The following is a 15,996-nucleotide window of genomic DNA, read 5'->3' as shown; positions in this document are numbered from 1 at the left end:
AGGCCTTTGTGTCCAGCCTGATCTATAAAACCAGTTCCAGGATCAGCCTGGGCTACATGAAATCCTGTTTCAAAAAGAACCAAATCAGAGCAAAACCATAAGAAAAAAAAATTAAATCTTTTCTAATTTTAGTATCTTATTTCTCAAAACACCAACATTAGGTCACTTTAAAACATAATACAGCATACATTATTTCTCACAAAAAAAAAACAGGTATTTACATGTATGGATCATCTTAAAATAATACAAATCTCTGGAAATAAACATGACACATCCTTTATTATATAAGTTTGGCAAACAGCACAAAAATCCAGCAACATTTTAAACATGTAAAAAAGTCAAATGTCAAACAGTACTGAGTAGAGTTTTAAAACATTAGAAATAATGAGTGCACAGTTAGGGTTCTGCAAGCTAGCAGACAGAGTGCTTGGCTTCTGAATATATACCATGAAACACACATAAAACACAACATAATTTATCTTTACAAAATCACAGCCAGGCAATAGAAAAGCACATTAACTTAGGTGAAGGTAACCAGGCCACATGCGCTCACTGCACGTGAGCGTCTTACACAGGAAAATGCTACAATCTCGTACCCTGAAACGCCATGTGCACAGAGCCAAGCAGAAGAAACTGAGGCTTGCTGCTAAAGTTAACAGTTATTTGAGAATAATAATGTTCAATTAAAACTTTCTATATAGCAATTTCTAGATCATAATAATGTATTTATTCTGCTGCAAATCTGAGAAGCTGAGACTTCATTGTTGGCAGTATAAAATTTCTGATCAGTATCAAAATTTTGGTGAAACACAAACTGAAGGCATTTTCTAGGGTTGCAGATGGTACAGGATCTAGGAACAGGGAAGAAAACCTTGGACTTCACAACAAGTTTCTGCTGAGCTTTGTCAAACCAAACAGCTCAACTCTAAGGCAAGATAAAATAACCCTACGGCAGAAGTGGTCCTACAAAGTAAAAACGGAGTCTCGTCTTGGGAAGAACTCCCCCCATGAAGAGATCTGGACAGTCGGCACTGAGAAGAGCACATGGAAATTAACTCATATCCTGATGTGCAGGCAGGCACTGGTTCAGAAGCCTGACTAACAATCTGTTGGTGTATCTTATTAAATTAACTCTTTAGAATCAGCACCAGTCCCCAAAACTTCAAATTAAAATATTTACTCTTCATTAAAATGTATCCTTTTGTGCTATATGAACACAACTATGTTTAAAGAAAGCTGATTTGTTTCGTTTACTGTATGCTTTTCTGTATTAGGTAGCAATTGGATTTCTTTTACTTGTGCTTCGTTTTGGGGCGCTTTGATTGAAGAGAAGGTCGTTTCATGGGATTACATCTTGCTGAAGCATTCCTTAGCATTGGTCCAAACCTGAATTCCCTGAGAACAAAAGAAACTTTATAACGTGATTTTACACAACAGACCCGAAGACAACATCACAGTAATGGGGGCATCTGTACACATCCCTCTCACGTCGGAAGACTGCAGTGTCTACTCTCATCTTAAGAAACATAAGAGGGATGCAAATGGGACCAAAGAAGTCAGATATCCCTGGTTGCAGATGATAGGACCCTGTGCTTGAAGGACAGGAAGGCTCTACCTGGCTACACCCTGAGGCCCTATCCTGAGAGAAAAACATGAGGAGAGGTGAGGTGGCTCACCAGCACCCACAGGCACGTGCCCTCCTCCAGGTGCGCAAATAAGTGATTTTTAAAAAAGAAAACCATGATAGATCTCAGCACTGCTATGTAAGAGGTCCACATGAGCACATAAAATCCAGTTTTCTCTGGGGGAAGGTGAAATGTATTTTCTAAATGACTGTAGCTACCAAAATATTCCAAAGAATGCACACTAAAGTGTAACAGATATATTTTTCAAAGGCATCTTGGTGGTGGTTGGAGGACGTTTTACTTAGTATGCTCTAAGTCACTGAAATATCTGTGATATATATATATATATTTTTTTAAAGATTTATTTATTTTTATGTATATGAGTACACTGTAGCTGTCTTCGGACACACCAGAAGAGGGCATCAGATCTCATTATGGATGGTTGTGAGCCACCATGTGGTTGCTGGGAATTGAACTCAGGACCTCTGGAAGAGCAGTCAGTGCTCTTAACCACTGAGCCATCTAACAAGCCCCTGTGATATTTTTATAATACTTAAAATCTGTAAAGCACATGAAAAATCAATTTTTAACTTGTTTGTTTTGAGACAGGGTCTTATAATATAGCCCTGGATGGCCAGGAACTCACCATATAGACGGCCTCAAACTCACAGCAACTTGCCTGCCTCTGCCTCCCAAGTGCTAGAATTAAAAGGTGTGCACCACCACGTCTGGCCTTTTTTTTTTTTTTTTTTTTAAATGTCAGCCTAGGGCTGGGGAGACGGCTTAGTGGTTAAGAGCACACTACTGGTCTTGCAGAGGACCTGAGTCTAGTTCCTAGTGGCCAATCAGGCTTGCTCACAACCATGACCTCCAGGTCTGGGGGCACCCACATGCACATAATCATACCCAAGACATACAAATAGACTATTAAAAGTAAGCATAAGTCTATTTTAAGGAAAGAAAAAAAAAACCCAAAAGCTTTAGCGTACTTGATTTGATAAATCAGATAACTCACTATACAAATGTTAATCAAAACACTTAGAAGTACTATTTACTTTTATTTTGGAGCAGGGATGGCTCATGTAGCCCAGGCTACTCTTAAACTGTGGGAACTTCTGATCTTCCTGCCTCAGATCCACCCTCCTCAGTGTTGGCCATCAGCATGTTACACTGTATGTGATGCTAGGGACACAGGGCTCCCTCCGTAGGTGCTCGGGAAGTGTCTGTTACCAACTTTAAAATGCTCTGTGATTTGTGAGCTTTTGCCTTGTTTCATTACTGCTGCAATTCAGCCATCTAATTACATCTAATTAAGAACTTGAGTTAGAGTTCACTAATAGTGATGTATTAACAATGACATTTTATATAACTGCATATATCAAATATAGATGCTCATATTTACAAAGGTAAACTAACTCTGATCTTCACCAGCTGCAGTAACACCTGGGAAGTGGAGACAGGAGTGAGAGTTTGGGGTGACCCTGTGCTGCATAGTTTCAGGCTAGCCTGGGATACATAGTGAATCTAAGTCAAGCCTAGGCTACACAGTGAATTCAAAGCAGTTAGTTTGAGCTGCATGGCTTGACTCTGTCTGGGATGTAGCTCAGTGGTAGAACTCGCCCTGTATAGGCATGACCCTGGGGGGAAAAGACCTGTGTGAACATATCTAAATAATTTAAAAATAAAAAGAACCTGGTTAAATTTCAGATATAAAAATCTATTATAATTAAGCACATATACAAAAAATGATGGGATTCTATGGTATCATTCTAGGAAATAAAAGGAATAGACATTAAGCTCTTGCAGTAGTTATTCTAGAATATGCAAAAGAATTATCTATGTGGTTTATATGCGTTTTCCTTTAAGAAGTCTTAGTTACTATATTCTCCTGAGCTAATGCAAATTCAATTACTTGATGTGCTAGAGAGCGATGTTCAGACACTGGAAACAAGTTTCTGTAATGGGGAACAGGAGGTGCACAGATGAATCCTTGGCACCACAAAGCACACACACAAAGAGGTGCGCAGATGCCACAGGCTCTGGCTACACATGCAGATCTAAGATGAGGATACAGAAGTGAAGGAGTACTTTCTATTGTGTTCCAAAGGCTACTGCAGGAGGTTTCCTCCAGCTCCAGCTGCATCTTTCACTACAGAGCGTGGCAGTACAGTCTCTGTAAAACTTACTGCCAAGTAACCACAATCCCCTGCAATGCAATTTCAAGAACAGAAACATGCAACCAAAGTCATGTAAGAGTGGTGGATACTTTCAAACACAAATTACAAACAGGCACAAACTTGAAGACACAGTAACAGACAGTTGCGTTATAGGAGTTCTTCCAAAATTAAATTGTGAAATTAGGAAAAGTTAGTAAGAGAACTTACATAAGCTATAAACCCTTTCTTACTTTTTTATCTCTCTGTGGAAGGCACGCATATGCCACAGAGTGTGTGGAGGTCAGAGGACAACTTGCAAGAGCTGGAGTGGGTTCTGTGGGTCAGGACTGACAGCAGCAGCAGCAGCACCTTCACCCACGAGGCCACCATATGGGCCCTGTATTTTCTGAGCTAGATTCTCACATTTTAGGCTGAGGAAGACCTTACATTTCCAACTCTCCTGTCTCCATCTCCTGCTTCATGATGCACTCCAACAATTACACTACCTCCCTATGCATGCATCCCTGAACGAGCTGCATGCTCACAGGGCTGGCTACCTTTTTGCACATGCTGATCTGCATGACGGCATAGCTGATGAGGGCTTCCTTTAGGTCCCGGTTCTTTTGTTCTTTGAAGCGTTCGATATCAGCCCATGCGTTTTTCACAAATTCTCTGAAATAGAAGTACACAGCCATGATTATTCTCATTTAAAGACTGTACATTACATGCCCAAACAACCTGTTTGTATATCCATTTTCTCCAAACTGAAATCCTAATATTCCCCTGATACAGGGGAGAAGGAAGCTAACGCCACATGTAAGGACGTGGATTCAGAAGGTCCCTTCCAAGGTCACAGAAGCAACGAACAAACTCCCGGTAAAACTTCACTTCTATGGAGGCACCTGCAAGCTGAGCAGGGCTCCAGGGGTGCAGCTGTCATGCCATTCTTCACGTCCTGTAAGTAACCCCAATGAACTCACTGGATCACCATGCTAAGGTAACTGTCTGTGTGGTGTGTCGTCTGTGCCCTAACTAGAGTAAACAGACATCTGTTCATATCTCCTCAGGATAGGTTGTACCACAGTCTCTTAAGATTGTCTATGTAGAAGAAAAAGCCATTGCTTGTATAAGATAGGGGCTTTCCCTCTCCTAGGTGTGTCAGAGGGAAACAGGTGTCTGGATTCTCTCCTGTATTATACTTAGTATTTCTGTGTGCATCCATACTCTGTGCCGCAACAGTTCTACCTTCAAACAGATATGGATGGTTCCTTGAGATACTCATAGCCTTATAGATGTCAGGAAATGCTTGCCTTTGGCCACTGCAAAGTGGTTCTGGTTAGCATATGCATGACTGAAATGACGACCTGGGGGCTGGAGACACAGCACAGTGGTTAAGAAGAGCACTGGCTGCTCATACAGAAGACTGGGGTTCAGTTCCCAGCAATCACATGACAGCTTACAACTGTCTATAACCCCAGTCCCAGTGGATGACACCCTCTTCTGGCCTTTATTGGGACTAGACACATACATCGTGCACACACATACATGAGGCAAATCACTTACACATGTAAACTAAAAGGAAATCTTGAATGACAATCTGGGTCTTAAACTCGGATTGCAGGGCTCTGTGGCAGGTTCCTCTAGCCCCAGCTACTAGGGAGGCTGAAGTGGAAGGAGAATTGGACCCTAGGAGTCACACAAGTTTGGGTAACAGTGTGACTGAGTTACACCAAATGAATGCATGAATGAACAAACACTATAGGCACCTTTTAATTATATCAATAAAAACTGACTTTGACTTTTTTTAAAAGTACTCACTTCCAAAAAATTAACAAAGACACTTAAAAAAGTTTTTTTTTTGTTTGTTTTTCAAGGCAGGGTTATTTCTGCCCTGGCTGTCTTGGAACACACTTTGTAGAGCAGGCTGGCCTCAAATTCAGAGATCTACCTTCCTCTGCCTGCTGAGTGCTAGAATTAAAGGCATGCACCTCAATGCCCGGCTCAAACAGTGGACTATCTGTGTCAATCTACTTCTCACTTAGAAGAAAACAGAAAGAAAAAGGGCCAAATGATGGAAGCAGATCTCTGAGATCTCAATTTCCAGAAATATTTATGAAAATTATATTCAAACCTTTATGCAAGGTATGAAGGGGATACACCTCTCAGTTACTTACACTGAAGGTCCCATGAACCCAGTGACAGCCACTGACCAGCCACCACCCAGTACCAATGGCACACTACAGAACAAATTCCATGCCGTGATAGTGGGTGGGTGGGATTCCCTGTGAAGTGGCATTTACACTGTGTTCTGCAGGATGATCAGGCTTTGTAAAATGAGTTGCAAAGGGCGCAGAGAATGTGCAAAAAAATACAAATCACGAAAAGTATAAGAACAAAAAAATTGCCGGGCAGTGGTGGCACACGCCTTTAATCCCAGCACTTGGGAGGCAGAGGCAGGCGGATTTCTGAGTTCGAGGCCAGCCTGGTCCACAGAGTGAGTTCCAGGACAGCCAGGGCTACACAGAGAAACCCTGTCTCGAAAAACCAAAAAAAAAAAAAAAAAAGAAAATTACAATCCTAATATGCCTCCCCGTGCACATCACAGCTATTTCTAGAATCCAACTCTGCCATCAGCACAGTCAGCGTCCAGGGAGGGCACAAAGCAGGAGCTGTCACTGCAGAATAGCTAGTTCGTCACGTCTAGCCTTGTGAAGTCACACAGTTTACCTGCCTTCCAGATTTTTAGACTTCAGCTGCTGTTCTCCCTCATTTATCTGCTCCTCTAGCACCTTGATCCTGGCTTCTCTTTGCTCTGGAGTTTCTTGACCGAAGAGTTTGGTAGTCATTCCCTTCAATGAGAATGTTCTCACAGTCTAAAGGGAACAGAAACAGATCAACAGATGAGGCCTGGTACACACAGTGGGACATTACTCAGCCAAAGAGAAAAACTTCCGGCATGTGCACAAGCCGGATGACTGGAAGGACATCCTGACAGGACAGCCAGAGACGAGCACTGTCTGACTCTACTGAAGTGGAGTATCTAGGAGTCAGTCAGAGGCAGAGAGTGGACTGTGCTTACCAGGACTGAGGAAAAGACTGGAGCTCTCAACAGGTCCAGTTTTAGTTTCAAACTATGCAAATGTCCTGAGGATCAGTTGTAAACAATATAACTATACCTGACTCTACTTGAAAACAGTCATTATGGTACTGTCTTTTTTTTTTTTTTTTTTTTTTTGGTTTTTTGAGATAGGGTTTTTCTGTGTAATCCTGGCTGTCCTAGAACTCAGAAATCCGCCTGCCTCTGCCTCCCAAGTGCTGGGATTAAAGGCGTGCACCACCACCGCCCGGTGGTACTGTCTTTTTGGAGACAGGGGCTCACTATGTGGACCAGCAGCTTCAAACGCAACAGACTGCCTGCCACTGCCTCCCCGAGCTGGCTTCCCATCAAGTGCGTTTAGATTGATCAATTGTTTGGAGCTGAGTGACAGAGAGGCTATGCGCCCTTGCTGCTGCCCTGCTTCTAGATCCTTCTCACGGCATATCAGCCTATGTATTCTAGCCAACAGGCTGGACTGTACAGAGAGGTTTATTCAAGACACAGAGTTTCCTTCACAAGTACACACCACACCATAAGCATTAAAGAGTACAGCACACTCCCTTCTTAGCAGAAATGTACTGATTCTGATTGGGTAAAACTTTCCAAGGTTGTTAGGAGCCATGCTGCGTTTGCTGAAGTAGCTATACGCTCGCCATTATAAGATGGCGCTGGCTTCCTGTTCCTGGTTCTTCTTGGCCTTGGTGTCTGCAGCTGTGCGCACGCGTAGGCGCGAATTTTCCCGCTGGAAGTACTATCAGTGGATATGTAAATGAGACCCCAGTCTGTAAGCCAATGAGGACAGATCATGTCTCTTTGATAGTATATAAGTCAGAACATTCTGGGGCTTGGGGTCCTTCCTTTGTTCTCCATCTTGCATCCTTCTAACTAAAAGAGCTGTAACAATAAAAGACGCTGTCAGAAGAATCTTGAGTGTGATGTGCTCCTTATCGTCGAGGTAGCGTGTCGCATTTGGGGCCGAAACCCGGGAGTGGAAGCCGAACGCCCCCGAGGATCGTCTACCTTGAAGGACCCTGCTTAGCTCGCAGAAACAAGATTCAGAACTGACGGTGCAGTAAGTCTAGACACTTTTCTGTAAGATATGGTGGATCCTATGCTCGGCCTTGCTTTCGCTATCCCTGTCTGGGCGGTGGTTGTTCTCGTGTTTTGCTTTTGCCTTAATTGTCATATTAAGGGACGGGAGTATACGTGTCCTCCTTTTCAAAGTGAACCGTAAATCACAGGCAGATAAGTGTGCAGGTTCGCCCAGTTCTGTAGGTAAAGAATTATGGGCAATCAACAGTTTAAGCCAGTTCTAGTGGCAGTGCAGGCGCTGCTGCAGGAAAGCGGCTTGACTATTCCAGATGGGGTTCTTTTGAAGTTTTTTAAAGAGGTAGATAGAGTTGCTCCGTGGTATGGTCCTACAGGATCCCTTACCACGCGATCATGGGAAAAGTTAGGAGCTGATTTAGCCCGGGAAAAGGAAGAGGGAAGATTGAGAGCAGGCACGTTACCTATTTTTAGGATGATTCAGGCATGTATAGAGGATAAGAAATGCCGAGAAAAGATTAGAGAAGGACAAAGGGTCCTTACTCAGTGTCAGGATAGCCTATCAGAAGCAGAAAAGGAAGGAAATGCTAGCAGAAAAAAAGGCAATGATAAACAGCCTTTAAGAGAATGGAGCTGAGAAAATAGCTCCGTCAGAGAAATACAAAAAAATATATCCAGCCTTGTCTGGGTTTAGAAAATTAACACTGAATGACTCCGCCTCAGAGGAGACATCCTCTGAGGATGGAGAAAACAAGGACGATACTTCGTCCCAGGATGGGTTGGATTCGGACGAACAAACAGAATTAGATGAGGAGGCAGCTCGTTATGAGAAAGAAAGATATCGTCCGGATCCTCCTTATGCACCTGGCAGTTTGCCATCGGCACCGCAGCTGCTTGTGCGGAAGACAAAACAAGAACAGGCTAGGAGACATGTTATTCCAATAGCCACCTCCTTGATTCCAGAAAAGGAGAGAAGAAGGATTAGAGCAGCCTTTCCGGTTTTTGAAGATCAGAATCAGCAGAGATACCATCGTAGTTTAGACTTGAAACAATTAAAGTCATTGGCAGAATCGGTGCAAACATATGGCATAAATGCCTCTTTTACCCAAGCCTTAATAGAGAGACTTGCAGAAAGTGCTATGACGCCTGGGGATTGGTGTAGTACTATCAAGGCAATTGTCGCTACAGGCAAATATTTAGAATGGAAATCTCTTTATCATGATTTGTGTGCTACACAGCCAAGAGATAACATGGCACAAAATCACCCCCAATGGAGCTTTGATATGCTCACTGGCCAGGGGCAATGGGCAATTAATCAGACCCTATATCCAGCACAAGTTTATGAACAGATTAATCAGGCTGCCATCAAAGCATAGAAAAGTTTACCTAATAGAGGGCAGGTCTCTGGAAACTTAACAAAGATCATCCAAGGAACTAATGAGCCATTTTCAGACTTTGTTGCCAGGATGATGGAGGCTGCAGGAAGGATCTTTGGAGATTCAGAATCTGCCATGCCATTAATTGAACAACTTGTTTATGAACAATGTACTAAAGATTGTAGAAATGCCATCACGCCTTGGAAGAATAAAGGGCTTAATGCCTGGATGAAGGCGTGCAGAGAGATAGGAGGTCCGCTGTCCAATGCAGGTCTAGCGGCCGCAGTACTGGCTGCACAGAGGAATAATAATATTAAATGTTATAAGTGTGGTAAAATGGGACACGTTCAGAAACAGTGCCGGAAAGCAGCAGGAAACACTGGAGGTAAACAGCCTGGAATGTGTCCTAGATGTAGAAAAGGCCGACACTGGGCATCTGAATGTAGATCAGTAAAAGACAATAAGGGACAGCCATTGACTCCATTGCCAAAAAACGGGCAGTGGGGCCCACGTCCCCAGGGCCCTCAAATGTATAGGGCACTCGAGAGCAGACAGGACAAATCTCAGAGAAAGGAATGGTCCAGAGGGCCACAGCAGGCTCCGCAGGACTGGACCTTTGTTCCACCACCCGAGCGGTATTAACGCCCACTATGGGCTGTCAGCCAATATCCTCAGATTTTTCTGGCCCTCTTCCCAAGGACACGGTGGGACTTATGCTGGGATGATCTTCAACAACCTTGAGAGGATTGATAGTCCATCCAGGTGTCATAGATCAAGACTTTGAGGGAGTAGTTAAAATTATGTGCTCCTCCCCAAGAGGGATAAGTGCCATTTCCCCAGGAGATCGTATTGCTCAATTATTAATTTTACCCAGCTTACATTCTATGTTTCCTAGCAAAGATAAAGTCCGAGGAAAAAAGGGCTTTGGATTTTCCGGTGGGAACCATACTTTTATTTCACTTGAATTAAATACAAGGCCAACACTAGAGTTAAAAATTGAAGGAAAACTATTCAAAGGCCTTTTAGATACAGGGGCAGACACCACTATCATGTCTACTACATGGTGGCCTAAACAATGGCCTATTAATCGCTCTCAAACTCTTCAAAGGTTAGGATATGAGTCTACACCAGATATTAGTGCTAAACCTTTACACTGGGAAGATTCTGAAGGAAGATCAGGAACAGTTGTTCCTTATGTGCTTCCCCTACCAATAAATTTATGGGGAAGAGATATCTTACAACAAATGGATTTACGATTATCAAATGAGTATTCAGAACAAAGTAGAAAAATGATGTATGATATGGGATATACACCTGGAAAAGGGTTAGGTAGGCACTTACATGGAATGACTGGCCCGGTTCCAGTTAATAAGAAACTAGATCGGACAGGGCTGGGTTTTTCCTAGGGGCCGCTGAGGATGTAATATCCATATCATGGTTAACAGAGGAACGGACTTGGATACCTCAGTGACATCTGACCTCTGAAAAATTGAACGTAGCTAAAACCTTGGTTAAAGAACAACTTGAATTAGGACATTTAGAACCCTCAAATTCTCCTTGGAACACTCCCATATTTGTGATCAAGAAAAGGTCGGGAAAATGGAGATTATTACATGATTTGAGAGCCATTAACAACCAAATGCAGATCTTAGGATCTATACAGAAAGGATTGCCCCTGTTGTCTGCCTTACCAAAATCATGGAATATAATTATTGTTGACATTAAAGATTGTTTCTTCTCCATACCCCTACATGAAAAAGATAAGGTGAGGTTTGCTTTTACCTTGCCTAGCATTAATCATGAAGAGCCTGATAAAAGGTATCAGTGGAAGTTTCTACCTCAAGGAATGGCTAATAGTCCTACTATGTGTCAAATTTATGTTTCTAAAGCTATAGAGCCTGTACGTATACAATATCCTGCTATTAGAATGTGCCACTATATGGATGATATTTTATTATGTTCAAAAGATATAAATGAATTGTCACAGGCCTTTGTGTTGTTAAAAGAAACACTCTTATCAAGAGGGTTACATATAGCCCCCCAAAAAAGTACAAGAAGGAGAAGTGGGAAACTTTCTAGGAGCCGTCATTTCTCCTACTTATATAAGGCCACAGAAGGTTACCATTAGGAGAGATACATTAAAGACCCTAAATGATTTCCAGAAGCTTTTGGGCGATATTAATTGGATACGCCCTTATCTTAAATTAACCACTGCAGAGTTACAACCTTTATTTACAATTCTAGAAGGGGACAGTGCTATTACCTCACCTTGAGAACTTACTCCAGAAGCTCATCAAATATTAGATAAAGTAGAATTGGCCATACAACATGCTCAGCTAACTCGGATAGATCCATATAAAGAATTTCAACTGTGTATTATTCCATCACCTAAACAACCCACTGCCGTTCTGTGGCAGTGTGGTCCCCTGTTATGGATTCATCCTCATAATTCTCCTGGTAGAATTTTGTGCCATTACCCAACTGCTGTGGCTGATATTGCACTTAAGGGGTTAAAATCAGCAACAGAACATTTTGGGAGATTCCCAGATGCCATTATCTGCCCATACACAGCCCAGCAATTACAGGTATTGTGCGTTACCATAGATTCTTGGGCAATACTGCGGTGTACATTCGCAGGCATTATTGATAATCATTATCCCAAACATCCTTTATTACAATTTACAATTAATAATGTTTTTATATTTCCTAGATTAACAAGCCTGGAACCCTTACCAGAGGCCATAGATGTTTATACAGATGGCTCAAAAACAGGTGTTGGGTGCTATGTTGTTCGGAACAAGGCTATTCAGATTAAATTCTCCTATACCTCGCCACAACTGGTAGAATGTGCAGTTGTTGCGGTGGTCCTTAAAACTTATCCAACCTCTATTACTATCATATCTGATTCCTATTATGTTGTTAATGCAGTACGTCAGCTAGAAGTTGCTGACTACATTAGTCCTAAAAGCACTGTCTTTTCCCTCTTTAATGAGATACAAATGTTAATTAGAGCCAGGTGACACCCATTTTTTATTCAACACATACGGGCTCATTCCTTACTTCCTGGACCGATGTCGTTAGGTAACGCCCGTGCTGATGAGGGCACAAAACAAATGTTTTGGACCAGTATTGTAGAACAGCAAGCTGAGAAACTTCATGCCTTATATCATGTTAATGCATGACTTAACTGACTTAAGTTTAACATTTAAACTTAACTGACTTAAATTTAACATTTCTCGTGCGGTAGCACGAGATATTGTTCTGAAATGCACTTCATGTGCTGAATTTAGACACCCTCCTCATATAGGAGTGAATCCCAGAGGTCTTAAACCTTTACATGTGTGGCAAATGGATGTCACTCACTATACAGCCTTTGGAAAGCTGAAATACCTACATGTTTCAGTAGATACCTGTTCGGGGATTATTCATGCAACCCCTCTAGCAGGAGAAAAAGTATCACATGTTATTACTCATTGTCTTGAGGCTTGGGCCGCATGGGGCAAACCCATGCAACTAAAAACAGATAACGGCCCAGCCTATACTTCAAAAACTTTTCAACAATTTTGCATGCGCCTTGATATTCATCATGTTACAGGATTACCTTATAATCCACAAGCTCAAGGCATAGTTGAACGTGCTAATGGTACGTTGAAAACTTATTTACAAAAACAAAATGGGGGAATAGGCCATACCATGGGGCCTAAATCATCCATCTCATTGGCTTTATTTACTTTAAATTTCTTAAATTTGGATGCGGATGGACGGTCCGCCGCAGATAGACATGCCTCTCCGCCATTGTCTCCAAAAGTGTACGCTCGGTGGAAGGACGTGTTAACCAATCAATGGAAAGGCCCGGATCCAATATTAATAAGATCCAGGGGAGCTATTTGTGTTTTCCCACAGGAGCAAGAAAATCCGATCTGGGTACCAACAAGATTGACAAGAATAGTGAAGGATGGAGAAAAAGAAAATCCGGATCCAGAGGCTGTGGACGTCAATGTTTCTGATATTAATTCTTTGGACTCCCATAAAGAGCAGCCTACCTCTGTGGGCAATAGTGAGAACATGGCCCGTTCCAATGCCTGTACATGCTAATTCAACTAAACTTCCTTTATTCTTATCCACAAGTTGTGCCATGGAAGCACCATGCATCAAAACGCCTAAGTTTGAAACAGAACCATATAATGCCACCTCAATAAAATTAAATACGGCATTATGTTTTACTTTCCAAAATGAGACTATTAGCTCTGGGAAAGGGCCATGTATTAAAATTACAAAAATGAAATTGGGATATTGGGAAGATCCACTTGTTACTAATAAAATTCCCACAGGGATATTAATGAATGCCCTGTCACAAATAAGTACTGGAGCAAATAGTGGAAGTGGAACTGGTGGTGATAATACATCTTCTAATATCACTACCATTATGCTCACTAGCAATGTAACTATACCATTACCTGATAATTCTCCTCTTACTGTGACCGCTAAAAGACAGATACCATGGTGCTATCCATTATTGGATTTTCCTCCGACATTTACAGCATGTCAACCACCAGAACTACGGAAATTTAAACTATCGGAGGGTTTCTATTTTAATCAAAAGTTAAAAAGATTTAAAACAAATAACACTCACTCTGGCCCTGGGAGTGAGTGGCCATTTTTCGAATGGATAATTATAAATGATGCCGAGGCATCTACTAGTATATCAGCTTTTGCTAATCTACAAGGAAGCTTCCATACATCTAATAATGTCAGTGGTACACGATTGGAGACCACGCAAAGTAATAAAACAAAGATCAGTTTATCTATTTGAAGATTAATCAACAATATTCTAATTATACGCTTGAGCCATCGCTAGTGTGTGTTCAAGCACCATATTTTTTCCTTATATTTGATGAAGAGTTGTTTGAAAACAGCTCAATAATTAATTGCCATAGTCCTAATATTACATGTTACTTAACAGAATGCTGGAATGGAAATAACTGGACAACAATTGTGGTGAATATTCCCACATTTGTACCAGTACCTGTTGAAGCTGACCCCAAAGATTTTCCTATCGTACAATTATTGAGACAAAAAAGAGATTTTGGCATTACAGCAGCTATAATCACTGCCATTACTGTTTCTGCTGCAGCTGCAGTGACTGCAGGTATTGCCATGGCCAATCAAGTGCAAGCAGCCTCAGTTATTAGTCAAATTACTGAAAAGGCATCCGATGCACTTGAGAAAGTGAAGAGAACTGATGCTCATTTGACCTCAGGGGTCTTACTGGTCAATCAGCGCATTGACTTATTACAACAATTACAAGCGCTTGGAGATGTCATACAACTTTCTTGTGTGGCTTCCACACGTTCCCTATGTATAACCCTCTTACCTTTTGATAATTCTTCCCTTGTTAACAGTTCTATTATTTCAGAATATCTGAAGGGGAATTGGACCCAGGAGTTGGGAGTTTCTTCAAGAAGAATTACAGTTGAAGATATTAGACCTCAACAATACAAGCCTTGATATAATCAGTTTCAAAGACTTTACCTCTTGGCTTTTTTCTGCATTTTCCTTCTTTAAGGAGTGGGTGGGGGTAGGTTTGTTTGGCTGTATGCTACTTGGAGGGACATTGATCTTACTCTGGTTGTTTTGTAAAATGAAAACTCAACAACAACGTGATAAAATAGTTATTGCTCAGGCATTTATGGCCATTGAGACTGGAGCATCCCCTCAAGTTTGGTTGAATATGCTAAAGTGCGGAGACGCTGTTCCGTTTATGCATGCTTGTGGGCACAGGATCCCATTGCACCAAGCTGTAGACGAGACAGCCTTTTGATGTTTCCCAGGGCTCGGGTTCCCATTGCACGGGGCTAAGGCACAAAAGGTCTCTAGTCACTATATGCTATTTATAAAGAAGGGGGAGATGTTAGGAGCCATGCTGCGTTTGCTGAAGTAGCTATACGCTCGCCATTATAAGATGGCGCTGGCTTCCTGTTCCTGGTTCTTCTTGGCCTTGGTGTCTGCAGCTGTGCGCACGCGTAGGCGCGAATTTTCCCGCTGAAAGTACTATCAGTGGATATGTAAATGAGACCCCAGTCTGTAAGCCAATGAGGACAAATCATGTCTCTTTGATAGTATATAAGTCAGAACATTCTGGGGCTTGGGGTCCTTCCTTTGTTCTCCATCTTGCATCCTTCTAACTAAAAGAGCTGTAACAATAAAAGACGCTGTCAGAAGAATCTTGAGTGTGATGTGCTCCTTATCGGCGAGGTAGCGTGTCACACAAGGTAAACTAAGTTTTAAAAATATTTTACTTTTTAAAATTTATGTATATAAGTGCATAAGTATTCAGGTGCCCAAAGAAGCCAGAAGATGGGATCAGATCCCCCTGGAGCTGGAGGTAAATGTGATTGTGAGTCTTCTGACTTACGTGTTAGGAATCAAATCTGGATCATCTACAAGAGCACCAAGTACTCTTAATCCCAGCCCCAAACTAAAATCCCCATAGAACACCTTTGCATGGTTTTGATGGCTGTTATCTTTTTATATCAAGAAAGTAACCAGAAGCAGGAGAGACGGCTCAGTGGTTAAGAACATCTGTTGCTCTTTCAAGGGACTCAGGTTGGTTCCTAGCAATCACACCAGGATAACATTAGCTGACAACTGCCTGTAACTCCAGTTCTAAGGTATCCAATGCCCTTTCCTGGCTT

The 15,996-nt window shown here is 41.9% G+C and overlaps 1 protein-coding gene across 1 annotated transcript in view; it reads right to left on the bottom strand.

Moving 5' to 3' along the window:
- Nucleotides 1-254: 254 nt before the first annotated feature.
- The window catches only part of Snx4 (sorting nexin 4), a 66,351-nt gene continuing 50,609 nt past the window's right edge, over nt 255-15,996 (bottom strand). Inside the window, exons 12-14 of the mRNA XM_034515536.2 lie at nt 6,509-6,654; nt 4,339-4,453; nt 255-1,395 (exon numbers count right to left, since the gene is read on the bottom strand). Coding sequence (XP_034371427.1) covers nt 1,348-1,395; nt 4,339-4,453; nt 6,509-6,654 — 309 coding nt within the window. The 3' untranslated portion in view covers nt 255-1,347. The remainder of the gene's footprint in view (nt 1,396-4,338; nt 4,454-6,508; nt 6,655-15,996) is intronic.

The sequence above is a fragment of the Arvicanthis niloticus genome, chromosome 12 (assembly GCF_011762505.2).
Source record: "Arvicanthis niloticus isolate mArvNil1 chromosome 12, mArvNil1.pat.X, whole genome shotgun sequence".
Lineage (NCBI taxonomy): Eukaryota > Metazoa > Chordata > Mammalia > Rodentia > Muridae > Arvicanthis > Arvicanthis niloticus.
Note: the sequence above shows the minus strand (reverse complement) of the source record. Positions and strands in the feature narration are given on the sequence as shown.